This window comes from Salvelinus namaycush, chromosome 5 (assembly GCF_016432855.1).
Source record: "Salvelinus namaycush isolate Seneca chromosome 5, SaNama_1.0, whole genome shotgun sequence".
In the NCBI taxonomy this organism is placed as follows: Eukaryota; Metazoa; Chordata; class Actinopteri; order Salmoniformes; family Salmonidae; genus Salvelinus; species Salvelinus namaycush.
Window position 1 is genome coordinate 28,160,955 of NC_052311.1, and position 18,001 is coordinate 28,178,955.

An 18,001-nucleotide genomic window follows, 5' to 3' on the forward strand; every position below is an offset into this window, starting at 1 on the left:
CAACCAAACTAACCAAGAAACAACTTCATCAGATGACAGTCTTATAACATGTTATACAATAAATCTATGTTTTGTTCGAAAAATGTGCATATTTGAGGTATAAATCAGTTTTACATTGCAGCTACCATCACAGCTACCGTCAGAAATAGAACCGAAGCAGCCAGAGTAATTACAGACACCAACGTCAAATACCTAAATACTCATCATAAAACATTTCTGAAAAATCGATGGTGTACAGCAAATTAAAGACAAACATCTTGTGAATCCAGCCAATATTTCCGATTTTTTTAAGTGTTTTACAGCGAAAACACAATATAGCATTATATTAGCTTACTACAATAGTCTACCACACTACCGCATTCATTCATCAAGACACGTCAGCGATAGCAATAGGCACGTTAGCGATAGCGAATAAACCAGCAAAATATATTAATTTTCACTAACCTTCATAAACCTTCATCAGATGACAGTCCTATAACATCAGGTTATACATACACTTATGTTTTGTTCGAAAATGTGCATATTTAGAGCTGAAATCAGTGGTTATACATTGTGCTAACGTAGCATCTTTTTCCCAGAATGTGCAGATATTGTTACGACACAACTATTCTGACCAAATAACTATTCATAAACGTTACTAGAAAATACATGTTGTATAGGAAATGATAGATACACTAGTTCTTAATGCAATCGCCGTGTTAGAATTCTAAAAATAACTTCATTACGACATACAGCTTAGTTATAGGGGCGACGCACAATTGGCATAGCGTCGTCCGGGTTAGGGAGGGTTTGGCCGGTAGGGATATCCTTGTCTCAGTATGTAATGTAAATGTAATAAAAATGTATGCACTCTACTGTAAGTCGCTCTGGATAAGAGCGTCTGCTAAATGACTAAAATGTAAAAAAAAAAAAAATATAGCGAAATCTGGGCGCAAATGACTATTTCACATGTTCGACAGATATATGAAATAGCATCATAAAATGGGTCCTACTTTTGATGATCTTTCATCAGAATGTTGTACAAGGGGTCCTTTGTCCAGAACAATCGTTGTTTGGATTTAGAATGTCCTCTTCTCCAGTCAATTAGCACGGAAAGCTAGCAAAGTGGCGCTAAGCTCTCCTTCCTGAACAAAGGCACACAACGCAACACGCCTAACGTCCCGAATAAATTAATAATCTAATAAAACTATATTGAAAAAAACATACTGTACGATGATATTGTCACATGTATCAAATAAAATCAAAGCCGGAGATATTAGTCGTCTATAACGGCAGCTTTTCAGAAGGCAAAACCAGGTCCCTTCACGCGCGCTCCAGAAAACAGGAAACTGGTGACACGTCATGCCGAGAGCTTTTATTCGACCCCAGATCAAGTTATACACTCCATTTCTTCTCTCACTGCCTGTCGACATCTAGTGGAAGACGTATGAAGTGCATGTATACTGATATATATGAAGCCCATTTATAGGCAGGCCCTAGAACAGAGCATCGATTTCAGATTTTCCACTTCCTGTCAGGAAGTTTGCTGCAAAATGAGTTCTGTTTTACTCACAGATATAATTCAAACTGTTTTAGAAACTAGAGAGTGTTTTCTATCCAATAGTAATAATAATATGCATATTGTACGAGCAAGAATTGAGTACGAGGCCGTTTAAATTGGGCACGATTTTCCCCCAAAGTGAAAACAGCGCCCTCTGTCCTCAACAGGTTAACTTAATTGTTTAAAACCTGGATGTTTTTGTCATTTTATGAACCATGTCTTGTTTCAAAGTAGACTAGCCAGAAAACGACCATGGAAATGTTGAGGGAATGCGTTTAGAAACACTTCATGCCTTTGAAACTAGCATTTCTCTCATGTTCTATGTTTCAAATCAACATTATTTTATTGTCCAGCAGCCAAAGGCACAATCCTACTCATATTAGTAACCCATGCTAGTTGCTGCATCTTTAGAGCTCCCCTTTTTTCTTAATTTCTAACTTGTATTTTCAGCTCTGTCACATGAAACTGCTCGCTCGTGCGGTGCGATTTTGATAAGTGTTTTTGGCTAATTGCATTTTGGAACCTTCACGTGTAGCCTACAGCCATGTACACATTTCTGAGCTTATAATATGAAGAAATACAACTTCATCAACATTTTAAGCTAAACTGTCTGATCTGTTGCATCAGCCTCATTGCTTTTGAAAATGTTTTGTTGTGCAGTGGTTGTATGAATTTTGGATCTGTTGTCCCTGTACCTAGCATCGAATATGGTGGCGACACAGTACAGAGGCTCAGAGAGAATTCCACCGAATCACTTTTTTACAGCCTCTTGTAGAGTACTTTTGAAAGTTTTAACCCCACGGTATGTGTCGACAGTTTTGACAGAGGGTATCACGTCTGCTACAGACGCAGTTGAGCTTATTTCTCGAGTCGGTTGTTTGAATGGAGCTAGGAGTGTTCATGTTTCCAAAAAAATTCTCCAATGCCATTGAAATGGCAGCAGCGGTATGAGAACCAGCACATTCTTGAACATGCAGTACGGCTTTCCTTAGTACGAAATCCTCGTCGACTCACTGTGCAGTCAGACTCAGCATGCTCATGGGGCTGACATCGCTGGTCCAAATGTCAGTTGTGAAGCTAATAGCAGTGACACCCATAACAAGTAGCTCATAGATGTGCGTTACAACAATACTATGTAACTCCGGTAGGGCAACATCTGAAAAATGGCGCATACTTGGTAGTGTATACCGGTGCTCGACAAGTCGGTGCAAGCCAACATCATCCACGAGAGCGAACGGTTGATTTTCAAGGGCAATGAATTCCATTATCTTGGAGTTAATGGATTTCGCCTATGAGTTGTCTCGCTTAAATTTTCTTACTCTTTCAAATGAATGCTCGACTTGAACTTGTTTAGTTGTTGGAAGTGTACGCTTAGTATTTTTCTGCTTTTGTTCTGTGTAGCGCTGTATTTTTCATGGCGCCACTACGTCATCTACCTACGTTATATAGGTATGCACGTCAGCTTTGACATCGGTTTTGCACATTGGCGTTAAACTATACATCGGGCCGATGTTGGCTTTTTTAGCTAATATCGTCCGATTCCGATGTGCTTACCGATATATCGTGCATCCCTAGGATTTGGGCCCATCTGGGAGCAACATTATAGCCTTAGCGTCTGTCTCATTAAAGAAAAAAAATCTTTGTTGAGGTGAGTAATCGCTGTTTTGATTTCCAGAAGCTCTTTTCGGTCATAAGAGACGTTCACAACAACATTATGTACAAAATAAGTTAAAAAAATGCGGATAAGCACACAAAATAGCACAATTGGTTAGGAGCCCATAAAACGGCAGCCATCCCCCTCTGGCGTCATTCTGTTGAGTTTATTTTTTTTGTCCTATTGACTACATCCTATTGCTCTAGTCTGTGAAGACCAATGGCTAAAGATACACATCTATTCCAGTAATATTGGGAGTGGAGGAGCATTGAACTTTGAGCTCCATTGTCTGTCACTGTTTGAGGTGTTCTCTCCAGAACCACACTGATATGGGCTAATGTAATGCTAAAGGGATGTAACATAATCCTCTTCTATAGTCCCCTTTATGTTCCTGATTGAGTTTCCACTCGCTGTTAACCTGCCTTTGTTTTGTGTTCATATCCGGCTGATTTTTTTTTTTTTCTCCTGCAGATTCTCTTCCTCCTTATGAGCTTTTCTGTAATATGCACTCCCGCTCCCGGTCATCCCACTCAGCAGAAAACAACAGTTTGAAACAAAGCATGGCAGTGAACACAGTGTACTGTCAGTGTCACTTCTTGTAAGGAGAGCCATCGTCACCACCACTCCCCTATTGTCACCTACTGTCTCATTGCAGACAGGTAGGGAGAGGCAGAGGTGCTGTGGGAAGTAAGGATCACGGTTCCTTTCTGTTGCACTAACATTATTGTTTGCATGTGACATCATAAAGAGCAGTGAGAGGGGACTGGTTTTGTGTTGACTTTGTTCTCCAACAGTCTGAAAGGTCCTTTTTTGTGGTCTCCTTTCCTGTATTCTTCCCTTCACAATCTCTAATCTAACCAGATAGAGCATCACCGAAGCAGCAGTTGAAAATTCCAACCTGTCCTTCCACTTATCAGTGGCGGTCATGAAGGACAGGAGTCAGGAGGCTATTTCAGACTATTGGCTTGAGCTTGATCAGCAGCCAGAGTGCTATCACATGATGACCCCTCTGTCAGCAGTCTCACAATGCTCCTAACACAGCGGTGTAATCTACTTAGGTAGCACTTTGAAATATTTGTATTTAAGGAGTTTTTGGGGTATCTGTACTTCACTACATTCCTAAAGAAAAGAATGTACTTTTTACTCCATACATTTTACCTGACACCCAAAAGTTACATTTTAAATGCTTAGGGGGACAGAAAATGGCCCAATTCACACACTTATCAAGAGAACATCCCTGGTCATCCCTACTACCGCTGATCTGGCAGACTCACTAAACACAAAGGCTTTGTTTGTAAATGATATCTGAGTGTTGACGTGTGCCCCTGGCTATCCGTAAATTTAAAAAAGCAAGTAAATGCCGTCTGGTTTGCTTAAGTCATTTTCTATTAAGGTATCTTTTTACTTTTACTCAAGTATGACAATTGGGTACTTTTTCCACCACTGCTGACACACACATGCGCACACACATTTTCACGTACTGGGGACGAGGAAAGAGCTGCTACCAGGGCTCAGAGCTGTTGATCACGTTCTCTTCCCTCTCTCCGTTTCCTCCCTGCCGGCCTAGTGCCTTGGCTGCCGTGATAGGCTTAATATAGAGGCCCCTCTAGCAATAGGTTACAACTTTGAATGGAGCCATTTTGGCCATGCTGAGTGGGGCTCTCTGATGTGCCCTATGGAGGTCTAGGCCTCAATGTTTTTTAGTCATTTGCCCAAGTCTGAAACCAACATTTAACCCTTACCCCTACACTAAAGTGTTCCTCATCTGACTGATCGATTAAAATCCAGGGATGTCTGCATAGGGTGGTCACTTGAATGCTGGGAACTGGGTGTTTCGAGAGTTTCACAGAGCCCAGTGCACAGCAGCCTGGCTGACCGTTGATGAGAGGGGGCAGGGGGAGGCTGGATTGTTCTGTAGCTTTAATTCCTCTGGATCTCTCTAGAACATGCATTCCTATGGAGGACAAACAGAGCACAGAGAACCACCTGCTCTAGACTGCTCAGCAGCTTGTTATTCCAAAGGCATTTTCATTTCATTAGACATTTCATCATGCTATTCTAGACAGCGTGACCTGACTTTCTCTCTCTTTGTGTCTTTAGCTGCATCTGCGCAGGTGCAGGCAGAGGAGCGGCGCAGCCTAGCAGGGAACAGCCCAGTGCCTGTATCCCCTGCAACAGCAAACGCACCATCCAACACTACTGCAGCGAAGTCTCCCCGGCCAGGTAACAAAATATCCCCAGCCTGCTGCATCTGCATTGTCACACACAAACAAACAAACAAACAGGGTACATTCATATGCATATATTATGCATACCTATAGCTTAGGCCTACACAAACGAATACACACCCACCACCAGAACAACTCGTATGTCTCTCCCATAGCCTATGCCAGAGTTCCAGTGTGGAGGCTTAGCTAATATTTGATGTCATTAACCATGTGGTAAACATGACGATGGCTCAGTAGTCATAAATTAGGCCTACCTGTAATTCATTGCCAAGTAGCCACAGGCTTTTATTTATATATATTCCTTATTTCATACAGGCTTTTAACTACACATCTCAGTGTCTTGTTACCTGGGTTATAATGAGTGACACTTATCACTCACACGTCACACCGCCATGTCATTGTGGCTTAATGCCGCATAAACAGTGCTGTCAACTGTTGCAGTAATAAGGTGATGACTCAAAGGGCATTAATGTCATTCATGATGAGCACATCTGCCTGTCAAGTGATTAACTCACGGTGACCCTGCAGCACATCATAATCCACCGCTGATTTTCTGCCCATGCCCACACTATTTCCACTGTGTGTGTGTGTACACACTTATGTGCATCTCTGTGTGCATGCAGTCATTGATGGTGCTGCACTAAGGATAGACGACCGGCTTCGAGTGGCAAAAGAGAGACGAGAGGAGGCCGATAGGCAGCAAGGTAAGAGCTCAGTCTGAATGGTGGGTCCATTTCTATGGGTTGGTCATAGTCCATCAACACGTTCTACTAGCTATTAGCTAAGGTCTCAGGAGTCCGGCCTATACACCATTCTCTTTAATGGGCCCAGTCTCTGACCCTGACCATTTCATTCCTTATCTACTCATTGGATTAGCAACATACACAAGTGTATACACTACAAGTTCCTGTTAAGACAGGAAATGCCTTCTATATAGTGGAACTTTACTGGGAGATTTAATTGGGTGATGATTTTGACCACTGGGCTGGTCACAAAGTAAACAAACCAATGTGTTTTCCCTTTTTCTCTTCACACTGCGCGCGCACACATGCCACACCTAAACACACACACGCCTATCCAGCTGCGAAGGACTCTCAGATCCTGGAGAGAGAGCATAAGGCCAAGCTGCAGGTGGCGCGTCAGATGGAGGAGCGCCAGAAGAAGCTGGACGAGCAGCGCAGGAAGGAGGAGCAGAGACGCTCGGCTGTGGAGGAGAAAAGGAAGCAGAAACAGGAGGAAGAGAAGGTACGGGTCCCTGGGGTCCTCAACACCAGGGTGGCGCTACAGATACAGCTCTTGTTTTGTAGACTATTTGTGTTGTCAATGGCGTAAATGTGTGCACTAAACTGGAGCATGTCGACATCCACAGTAAGCGAAAATAATGTATTTGAATTGGGACGGATGAACTGCAGCGACTAATCAGATGTGCAGCTATCACGAGTTGACTATTTTCACTGCTCAGGTTCATGGGATTTTATGGTGTAGCCTAATTGGCAGAGTTAATGCTATGTCTCTGTTAGAGCATGAGTGAACAACTTGTTATGAATGAAACCATCTCCTGTTTTTGCTTCTTTTAATTGGCGTCTGCTGCAGGAAACTCATTCCCTCAGTGTTCTTATTCCAGCCTGATTGGCACTAGTGACCTGTTGCTTTGCACCACTGCTAAGCAGACAAATGCAACTACCACCCCAGAACAATGTAGTGTTGGTATTCAATATGAAAGACTGAATCGTTTAAAACATTACAGGGATATTATTCTTTGCTTCATCTAATATCACATTATCTAACGTTGTCATCACCCCCTCTTGTTTCACTATGATCATATTGTAGTGATCTGTTATTGTCAGACTGAAAACAGCATTTCTCTTTGAGTTACCGACTCACCTCATTCTGGGACGTAGGCTCATATTGTCACCATTATCCCTTTGACCCTGTTTATTTGGGTTTGGGAGACCCAGAGTATTACTTTGTCATGTGAATGACTTTGCATTCCTCCACCCCCCCCCCCCCCCCCCCCCCCCTCTCTTCTCCTTTCCCCCTCTCTCTCCCCTTCTCTCTCTCCCTCTGTGTGCTGCAGGAGCACTATGAGGCGGTGATGCGGCGGACCCTGGAGCGCAGCCAGAGAGTGGAGCAGAGGCAGAAGAGGTGGTCTTGGGGAGGACTCTCAGAATCAGACAACCGATCCGGTAAGGAATCCTCCTCCGTACCATTCCACTCTGCTATATACCATATGGATAGGACTGCTAAGTGTATAGGACTCATGCATGTGTGTAAGGATTTATGGTTTCCTGTTTGTCTGACAGCGGACGCTGAAAAACACAGGTCTGTTAAAACTTGCTGACTCATCCTCAGAGTGACTGGCTCGTTATTGGTTTGCTGTCAGCTGGAGTTATGTTGATTACGCATCGGTATATGTTCTGCGTATGTCCAAGGCTCGCTTAATGACATTTCTCAACATTTTCTATGTTTTTCTTTTGAAGTCTGAATGCCTTTAAAAATAATTATGTATGGAGCATACTCTTAATGTGCAGTGAGCAATAGCATAGCTGCTATACTATATCTCAAACCATGTTTTTCTTTAATTTATTGTTCATAATCATATAGGGGCTGTTTCCCACACACAGATTAAGCCTAGTCCTGGACATAAAGTATAATCCAAGAGAATCTCAATTTGAAAGCTCTTAGTCGAGGATTAGGCTTAATCTGTGTAAGGGAATCCGGACCATACTTCATAAAACCAATGTTCATATTATAGGTCAAAAAAATGTCGCATCAGGCCATTTGACCCTTATGTGGTCTGATCCCAAAGAGCCTCATCCGAGTCTTATGTGAGCTTGTTTCCTAGCAGCTGTGTTGTGGGCGCTGACTGTCAGAGATGGAAATCTACTGATTGTCAGCCAGCCCTTTTCCTCCTCCTCAACACTGCCCCTGTGGGCGGTATGTGTCTGCTCCTGTCTCCCCCTGAGAGCCTCTTTCCCCCCCCCACAGGAGACCCTGACGCAGGCGCCGCCTCTCCAGTAGCTATAGTAATCTCCCCCGCGTCTCCAGAAAAGCCCCCCAGGACACAAAGTGCAGGTTAAACTGGTTGATACCTGTACTGTACCCACAGCAAAGCAGCATAAACTGGCACTGTTATGTTAACCACCAGCCCTTATCTTACTCACTCACTGCCTCACTAATATCTTCCTTGTTCTCCCAAGGATGGGTTGATGTTGCTTGTATGCACAGGTCTAGGATCAGCTTACCCTCCCCCAATCCTGACATTAACCATTAGTGGGTAAAATGCAAGGCTGACCTTAGATCAGCATGTATGGGCAACTTCACTGTCACTTCTGTCCCACAAGCCTTTGGACTTCCTCGTTTTCTTTACTCTCTCACTCACTTTGAAGCACTTCCAGATGAGGTGTCACATGGAGGTTCAGCTCTCTGAGCAGCACTGCTGTTGACTGTTTAACACCTGTGCCAACTAATGTTGATCTCTTGACTGTTCACCTGTGGTATCTATTCCGTGGATTTTTTTTCTTCTGGCTTTTCAACTCTTATCACTAACTGCTGTGCCTGCCTATGAACTGGAATGGCTTTGGTCTGCTACTTGTTCTGTTATGAAAATGTATTATATTCAGTAGTGCCTTAGTTCAATGTTTGTTTTATACATGGACCCTACCGGTGTAGTATGCCCAAGAATTGAGACTAAATGAGTGTTGAATGTTGGTTGCAGGTCATTAGGACTCTGCAGAACCCTGTCCTCCACCCCCTCCCTCCATGTCCTTTCCCCTTCTCCCAGTCTCCCATTGGTCAGTCTCCTGTATAACCCCCTCCCTCCCTTCCTGTCTGTCTCTCCCTCCACCCCTTAGTTGACAAGCGCTCCACTTCCACCATGAACCTGAAACAGCTGTCTGAGGCTGGCATTAACAAGCGCCTGTCCTCCTCCTCCGCCACCCTCATCAACTCTCCCGACAAAAGTAAGTCCCCTTCTCACCCTCCTGCTTTCCATCCTACCCTCCACCCAGCCACCGTCTCAGCCCACTGTCACTGTTATTGTCACTGTGTTGACCCTCTCCTTCCCGTGTCCAGGAGCTGAGTGACAAGCCAATCAGCGGAACATTAAGAGACTGGTAAACCAATGCCTTGGCTCGCTGTCTCTGATCTCAACCAATGATCAACCCAGCATGAACTTGTGATTCCATTTACTGTTCACCTTCAGTTTTGTAGTGCATTTTGTGACAGTGAAGTGTCAATGAATCATAAGGAGTTGCCCCAAAGCATCAGTGACTCATTTGTGAACTCTTCTATCCTCTTCGGTAGTCTTTGTACTGTACCTTGCTAATGCAATTCATCCTGGTTTGATTCACAGGGAATTGCATTGTTTCTGACCACCTCTGAGAAGAAGAATCATTCTAGGTCCAATCGTTCTCTCTCCACAGCTTCCTTTTCCTCCACCGTTGCCAAGATACTCACAATGTTGTCTGTCCTCTCTCGCTCTCTGATATTGTTGATTTCTCTCCTCCTTAACCTGTCTCTGTGTCAAATTCCACTAGCCTGTTTCCTTTTTCACCAGGGTTAGGAACACATTCTGAGAATGTCGGCACATTTCTTTTGTAATAGCAATCCCTGTGACCTTGGGCCTTCCTGTGGTAGGATGATGGGAATTGTAAGACCAACTGCAGCAATATTTCAGTGTTTATGTCCCTCTTAAGTAGAAGGGACAAATTGCTAAGACCAACTACAACAATGTTCCTATGACTGTTATTGTGAAGGAGACGGAAAGAGAAATGGCTGTGTCACTGTTTCACCCTGGGTGTCTACTCGTTGTCTCTCAGGTGCTCGTGTGAGGAGTTCATCATTGAACCGGTTGCCTAGAAACGACAAAATCGATCTATACACTCAGCCCAATAAGGAAGGCAGGAAAAAGCTTCAGGTGGAACAGACAGGTGCATATTAAGGCCCTCCTTTACATGCTCTACACTCCCTCTAATAGGTCTGAGCAACCATTGCCTGGTGTGGCTCTGAGGCTCCTTCCAACCCACTGGGCAAAGACGGCAATCCGGCGCCTATTCCACGTTGATTCAACCTGTGCCCACTGGGAAGGCCCTCTTTCAGCACAGTAAACGAGTGCCTGAAGATATTTAAGATAATTGACCTAGTCTTTGAAAGTGTTTTAGTTTTTTGCATGTTTCTCAGATCTAGATGAATGTTTTCTTGGGACTGATTAGTTGATCGATGCAGGCTAACACCATGGACTACTGTGGTGCTAGACGACATGTAGCTCTCTACCAAGAGCGCGCCAGTAACCAGATTATGACCAGTGCAATGGCTGTGTTCCTTCTGCTCACATGGAACATACAGTGCAATTTAGCCACACAGTCCTACTAACATGGACTTTAAGGCCAATTGATTTGTACTGTAATGAGAACAAAATAATGCTAAATAACATTCATGTGGTTCTTGAGGACTTTTAGGGGAGCTTGACCCGCCCCCTCTGTCCCTGATAGGCTGTAACCCCACTCTCCTGTCTGTAGGACCCTCCCTGAAGAAGAGAAGCTCCTCCCTTACACGAGCGGGAGGGGGCAGAACGCAAACCCCCTCCAAGCTCGACAAGGGGACGACGGACGACCAAGGTGGCTAGCATGTACCTATTTTATATTCTCGTCGTTGTCTGCATCGCTCGGGCCTCTTTTTGTAATAACAAGCACGCATCTCCGCAGACATTTTGTCTTTTAACTCAGTTCGCTAATGTTCAGCTCCTAGCGGTGATTTGTATGCGCCAGCTGGGGAGGTGTAGCCAGTTGCCGCTACTGTTGTCGTGCTGTGATTGTGAAGTGCAGCAGCCTAGTGCTTCAACTTCCAAACCAGCCTTCTCCCATTTTCCTCCACTCTTTGCCCCTCTCTACACGTGTGCTCTTTTCCAGCCAACACCGCACACACTTGTCTGTCTGCCTCTCGACAGCCTCTAACCTACCGCCCAACTCCTGTGTCTCCGTCTATCCCTGGTCTTGTCCAGGGGCTCTCTGGTCCTCGTGTCGCTAACTCACCCCACTCCTTTGTCTTTCTCGAACAGATCCCTCCTATATTGTTGCTCACCGCTGTGTTTCGCTCCCAGATAATCTTGTCTTAACCTCTCTCTCTCATCGGAGCTGCTATAAACCAGAAATACCTCCTTTGTGCTCCTGACTAACACAACGTTTTGTTTGTCACAATGGGTTTGTTGTTTTCCCTGCAGATGACGTATGTAAGCAAAGGATTTGACACGTGTGGTCTTGTGCCCCAGCGGTGTATGTCAGTGCCATCCCACTGTAGCTAGTGTGTCGAGAGCACTGGCATGGCCACTGACTCGTTGAAATGCTGTGCTACTACTACTAAATGTGTTGTATGCCTATGTGTTAACCATATCTCACTCCATCCGACCATACTGTATATGAATTGAGGTCGTTCTTCAAAGTAACTATCTCATTTGCGTTCTTTCTTTTCCCCCAACGCAGTTAAGCCAAAACCATGCCCCGTTATTCAGAGGGGTGTTCAACAACGCTTTGAGCGCTCTCCAAGTCCGGAAGTGAATATCTTTGTAGTGCAAAATTTCAGTCACTGATTAATAACGTTTGCCCTTGTATTTTCAAGATTGAAAAATATACTAAAATAATGTCGTGGACCGAGCTAGCCGTTTGCGTCCCTTAACGCTCAGACCGATTCAATAGCTGTAGCATAGCGTATTCGACTGAATGATTTAGCTAATAAATATTTGAGGAATTATGAATAGTAAGCATACGCTTTCAAATGATAGACTACTTATGATAATATAACTTCAAATACTGAGCTAGTAACGTTAATTAGCCTAGGTTAATTTTGCTGACCTGAAATTGATGGAATTCAGCAGAGTTCTGAGACATTTTTACAACCCATTGAAACTCTGAAAATAAATACATGGGCAAATGTTACCAAACATCGTGATGATGATAATAGGCCTGCATTATGGTAGTCAGCTAATTGTTAAATTACACTTTCCATCCTTAACTTGGAAGGTCACTGTCTCTGCGCTGGTCGCTTGTGAGTGAGACACCGCTAGCTAGCCAATGGGAGCGTAGTAGAACGCTCCTCTGAATAACGGGACGTGGTTTTGGCTTAACTGCGTTGGGGAGAAATAAAATACGCATCTCATTTACAGGGCAAATTGTTTCTCAGTGATGTGACGTTTTGTGAGACTTAATGCACTGTTCAAATATCCTTCAGCCTTTCAGTTTGAGTCAATAAGATCATCTTTGAATGTCTCATACTGAGTTAGAAGAATCCCACAACGAGACATCTATGTCTGTCCTTAAAAGCTGGATCCCTTCATTAACTAGACAGGGGAAAACTCACCAATCCCCAACCGTTCCTAACCATATTCCCTGAATTATCCTGTCCTCTAATCAGTCTGGAGCTCCGCGACTGACAGTTGAAGGGGCTGGCTCCATGCTTTTAGGGGCTGGCCCACTCTACCCCTCACATATTAGTCTGTCTGAAAAAGATGTCCACTCTGTTAGGGAGCCTGAAGGAGGCCTCGATGGAAGTCCCTTCATCCAAAGTGCCAAAATGGAAACAGCGCTTATAGCCCATTTTACTTTTACCTTTCTGTCTTTGTTTTTCATCCTTTTGTAACTAGGATACTGGGATTCCAATGGAACCAACAGTATTCCGTCATTGCATGAGATCAAGAGCTCTCTGTTTTTACTGTCAGACTCACTGTCTCCTGATAACGTGCATAAGTGATCGGTACACCACTGTCTTTTCAAATGCAGTGGGCAGGGCATAGAATTACTGCCTTAGTTTGGCATTTTCCATTTGACTTTAAATTCTTGTTCTTCCCAAAACAAAGCACTGAGTCTGTACAGTAGAAACCTAAGAGTGCTTGCGCACTCTTACGTTGAGCCTTTACCTCCATGTTCCCTGCCCCCTATCTACCCCATAGCACACCCCCTTTCCTATCTGTGGACTAAGCTCACTAACACCCTTTTTACCCCCTCTGCACCAGGGACACACCTTGATTTGATCTCATTGTACCTTACTTGTTGTCCTCTTCAGTTGCTCGACAATCACTCTGGGTCTGTCTCAATACTTTTTCATGGCTTCCTTTCCTGGTCTCCTTGTCCTCATGACCACTGGGTGGAATGGGTGATAGGACTAGGTTTCCACAGGGAAGCCATTCAAGACTATTGCAACACGGGCTTGGTTTCTTATGTTTATTCTCTCCATTTTACAAGTGGAAATCACATGGTGACCCCCCCCAAAACCCCATTCCGCCCCTTTCTTTGTGTTGACCCTCACCCCCCCCTCTCCTCCTCTCGCCTCCTTCTTTTTCTTGTTTTGGCTCCTTCATTTTTGGGGGGGTTCTGCTCATTCTGGCCGTGTAGCTCGCAAGCCCCTGGCGAGCCCCGTGGACGGAGCGTTCCTCAGTCGCCTGCTCACCCCCACCCAGGCCTCACTAGCTAGGAGCAAGAGCACCGCTGCCCTGTCGGCCGAAGGAGGCGATGCCCCAGGTAACCCCCACAGAGGAGACCCCCTGTAGAGCTTGAGGGACTCAGCAACGCACAGGGACCCCCCCCCCCCCACCCCAACTCTGCTTCTGGCCTCCATTATATCACCAGCTACAGTATACGATAATAGCCCGAAATCCACACCCCTGCCCCGTTACATCATTACCTAATAGCTATAAAACACCCAGATCTCCCCCCACCCCAGGACCCTATTATGTCACTAGATGTATAGAAATATATCTCTAGCCCAGGCCCCTGCTGCTGGCTAGGCAAATCCTTTGAAGCAAACTGTGGCCCCTTGTTGTTTTTGGTGGTGGTTGATGTACAGTGGTGGCTGAAGGCTATAGTCCTGCGATTTCGATGTTGAGGGGCCCTGCTTGCTTAGTGGTACAAAACTTGCTTTACAGTAAAAGTACACTTGTGATCACAAGGTTGTGTATACATATGTAGATTGGTGCCACACACACACAGGCACTGCTCACATGCACTCAGCTCAGACACAATTGTCTGAGGATGGAGCCCTGGGGAACAGGGTCCATGCTGGAGGCTTTGCACTAAGCTGCTTTCTTGTGGGCCCAGTGCTGGTTGCGTGAGAGAGAATGAGTGTTGTGGTGGTTGTGTGCTGGTAACTAGTAATGATCCCAAGGAGCTGGGGACTTGCCTAGAGGAGCTTCTGCTCCAATCCCGGTGTTACCACTCTATTCTATTAGTACACTGCCTGTGGAATACCTGTTACAGAATGCACAGTTCAGCTGGTCTTACTCATTTGACCTAAAGGTAGTTCAGCCCAGATCATTGACTTCCGTTGACTTGCTACACTGGTGATTTTAACTCTATTTGTTAATATCGAATGTGCTGTCATGGGAATACGTCACCATGAGGAAGTGCAGAAGCTATGAGATGTCTTCCATACTACTTAGGGATCAAATGACCCCTATCTAGAGGCTCTTCCTCCACTTACCTAATGGACTTAACCCCCTGATCACATTACCTGGGCTGAACCCATTAACCCTATCCTCGGAGATGGCTGGTTGAACATGGTTGAGTGGCCTGGTTGGCCTGCCATGTGCCGCATAGTGTCGTAACGAGGTGCTGATTTGACAGCTGTGCAGTGCGTATCGACAACCCATTGAGACACGTTAGCTGGTATGGATTCCCTCCCCGCTAATAATTATAGCCCCCAGAAACATGACGCACCAGTGACAGTTTATGGACAGGGAGCGTTAATTTCAACAGCGCATCCTTTATCTCTACTACTGCTCATTCAGTAACCTATCAGGATGAGTTACAGAGCATATCTGGGAGTAGGGACTGGCAGGTTGAGAGAGATCCCTGGGCCTCCGGATTACCACTGCTAATCCCCCAATCTGACACAGCAAGCACCCAGCTACAGTAGTAAGAACCTGTGTCCCAAACCACAGACCAGCTTACACTGGCTCTCTATGAAACAGACTGTCACTCAGGTTTACTCATTAGCACCCTTTTTAGAGAGGCTAGCTAGGTAAGCCAAATATACTGGAGTTCTCTATGGTGTAGCTGACAGTTGGCATACAGAATTCTTCCTGAAGGACTTCTGTCATATATTCTACTGTTTTGATTTGGATTGAATTCAAGATGGAAGGAGTAGTGGCACGGGTGTACTAGGCTAAGCCCTAAAACACTCTTTAAAACAGGAAATGCTGATAAGCCTGAAATGATCCGATTTTTTTTCAACGAATGGGTACCAACCATTAACGTCATCCTCCAGCAGTTGCGGTGCTTCTAGACTAGTGTGAGCGAGGTCGGCTTGTGCTGCATTGGTGTGATGGTGGCGGGTTGTGTGTGTGTGTGTGCACTGTTTGCTGTGGCGGTGTACTCAGTGCCGTGGTGTGTCAATGTGTTCAGCTTTGTGCAGCACCAGAGCTTTAGCACCAATCAGGGGATGTCAGTCTGTCCCCCCCCCCCTCCAGCCCTGCCACTGCCAGCCTAGCCCCGATGCTTCAACAACCAACCGTGTGCTACCAGTGCATAATCTAACAATATGCCATGTTGTTTTGTGCTCTTATCCCCCGAACCATCCTCTTTCTACTTTTATTTTCTCATCTCTCTTTATCTCTCTCTCTCTCTCTCTCTCTCTCTCTCTCTCTCTCCATGCCTCTGCTTTGCTCACCCAACTCGGCTGCTTTTACCCATGCTCCCATTGGCTGGCTTTCCTGCGCTGCGATGACTGTGTCCTTTACCAGAGTGTCACCTGTGTCCTCGCTCAGCCTCGGCCAGCCCCCTGCACCCGGTGCAGCGAGGACCCCTGCGCAGCCGCAGTATCGACCGGCAGAAGAGCGCCACCCTGCCTACCTCCGCCTCGGCAGACCAAGTGGACCCCTTACTGGTGAGACCTCGTAAATGTGGAAGACAGACTTGGCATGAATAGAATGGACGTATGGAAGACAGACTTATTAATAGAATGGACATGGGATCTGATGCATTTGTCAAGCACTAAGAATGGCAAAGCCGAGCACTTTAACACCTGATAGGGTTGGGTGTAGCTAGTGTGTTCATGTCCATGGTGGCAAACTGATCATTTTTATTTTAACTAGGCAAGTCAGTTAAGAACGTTGTCGTGTCTCCACTGTGTAAATGTATCGCCGTAGTAGCCAGTGGAAATACAGTAGCTACATAGTCTCTGCATTCTCAGTAAGTACATTATACTTATTATTATCCCAGATGCCATTATTCCAGATCATCAAAAGCCGTTTCAGGTATGAAGTCCACAGTGGAAATGTATGCCATGTAAATGTGTGTGTGGGGTATCTTTCCCAGAAGCCCGTATGACACCAGGATAATAAAGTTACAGGAACAAGGTGCTTAAAGCCATGATAACACTATCTCTCCGAGCCTGCAATGATACGGTATCAGGAAAATAAATCCTGTGGACAAATGGTACTGGTTTTATATGCACACATCCTGTATGATTTGCCAGTCAAAGCAGCCCTGTGGGTTATCCATCCACGATATTGATCTGAGAGCAGTGTTCTCTCAGGATCACATTGCTATCCCACGGCTCAGACCGAGTCTGAATTGAATCCTTTTTTTATTGTCTGTTGGGGTGAAGAGCTTTGTTCACTAGAGGAGAGCGTTGCTCACTCTTGCTGCATTAGAGATGTCTACCAAACAAGTAAATAAGATGCAACCATACTGCATTCAAGATTTAGTCCTTAAGTAGAGTCATTGGGCATTAGCAGCATCATGCTGGCCTCGAGACGTGTTCCATGAGCCTGGGGGAAGCTCTTTGATTGGTTCAGTGTCCTCCACTGCCTGGCTCTCCCTCCCTGCCCTTCCTCCATGGTCCTTCATGCATATGAAGTAGCGCTATTGTCTCAGAAAAAGACAAAGGAGCCCGCAATAGGCGGAGTACAGTAGTGAAGTGGAGCGGCTGGGTCAGGCAATGCAAAGCAGGACAGACCGACAGAGAGCAGGCCACACCCTGAGCCTGCCCAGGGCTGTGTCTCAATAGCCTGAGGTGGCTTCCTCATCTCCTTTGCTCTTTTCCTCCACCGACTGACTATGAGCAACTGGACAGGTGAAAGCCAATTCCTGGTAGGTAGCCTCTATATTGTTTTGACCCAGTCTGTGTTTTTAAGATCAGCAAGGATAAATGAGAAGATAAGGAGATGAAGCTTTGGTTGTCCTATTCAAGGAGAGATGGTTCACAGTACAGCCTACAAAAGAGATTGCAGAGAGAGACAAAGACACTTGTGTAGGTATCTCACCAAGGCTTTGCAGGGGACAGCTCTAAGCTATGGAGATGGTATGTGAGGAGAAAATTGGTGATATTCAGAATGCACGTTAAAGGGAGTCATGCTGCTTCTATGATGCGGGCAGACATGCCAGTGTCTTTGCGTGTGTGCTTGTCCATACACTCATCCTCTGAGTGATTAGCTAGTGTAAATCTCCAGTGTGCGTGTGTGGACGGAGGGTACTCTGTGTGTGGACGGAGGGTACTCTGTGTGTGGACGGAGGGTACTCTGTGTGTGGACGGAGGGTACTCTGTGTGTGGACGGAGGGTACTCTGTGTGGTGAAATGGATAGGTGACGG

General features: G+C 45.4%; 1 protein-coding gene across 3 annotated transcripts in view; it reads left to right on the forward strand.

Moving 5' to 3' along the window:
• The window catches only part of LOC120048146 (ensconsin-like), a 37,982-nt gene that overhangs the window by 9,687 nt on the left and 10,294 nt on the right, over nucleotides 1-18,001 (forward strand). Inside the window, exons 2-11 of one of the 3 annotated variants that reach the window (XM_038993881.1) lie at nucleotides 5,295-5,417; nucleotides 6,046-6,126; nucleotides 6,504-6,667; nucleotides 7,500-7,608; nucleotides 8,411-8,497; nucleotides 9,277-9,384; nucleotides 10,243-10,353; nucleotides 10,942-11,040; nucleotides 13,807-13,932; nucleotides 16,152-16,294. In XM_038993881.1, coding sequence (XP_038849809.1) covers nucleotides 5,295-5,417; nucleotides 6,046-6,126; nucleotides 6,504-6,667; nucleotides 7,500-7,608; nucleotides 8,411-8,497; nucleotides 9,277-9,384; nucleotides 10,243-10,353; nucleotides 10,942-11,040; nucleotides 13,807-13,932; nucleotides 16,152-16,294 — 1,151 coding nt within the window. The remainder of the gene's footprint in view (nucleotides 1-5,294; nucleotides 5,418-6,045; nucleotides 6,127-6,503; nucleotides 6,668-7,499; nucleotides 7,609-8,410; nucleotides 8,498-9,276; nucleotides 9,385-10,242; nucleotides 10,354-10,941; nucleotides 11,041-13,806; nucleotides 13,933-16,151; nucleotides 16,295-18,001) is intronic. The other 2 variants (XM_038993883.1, XM_038993884.1) reach the window with 2 other exon arrangements.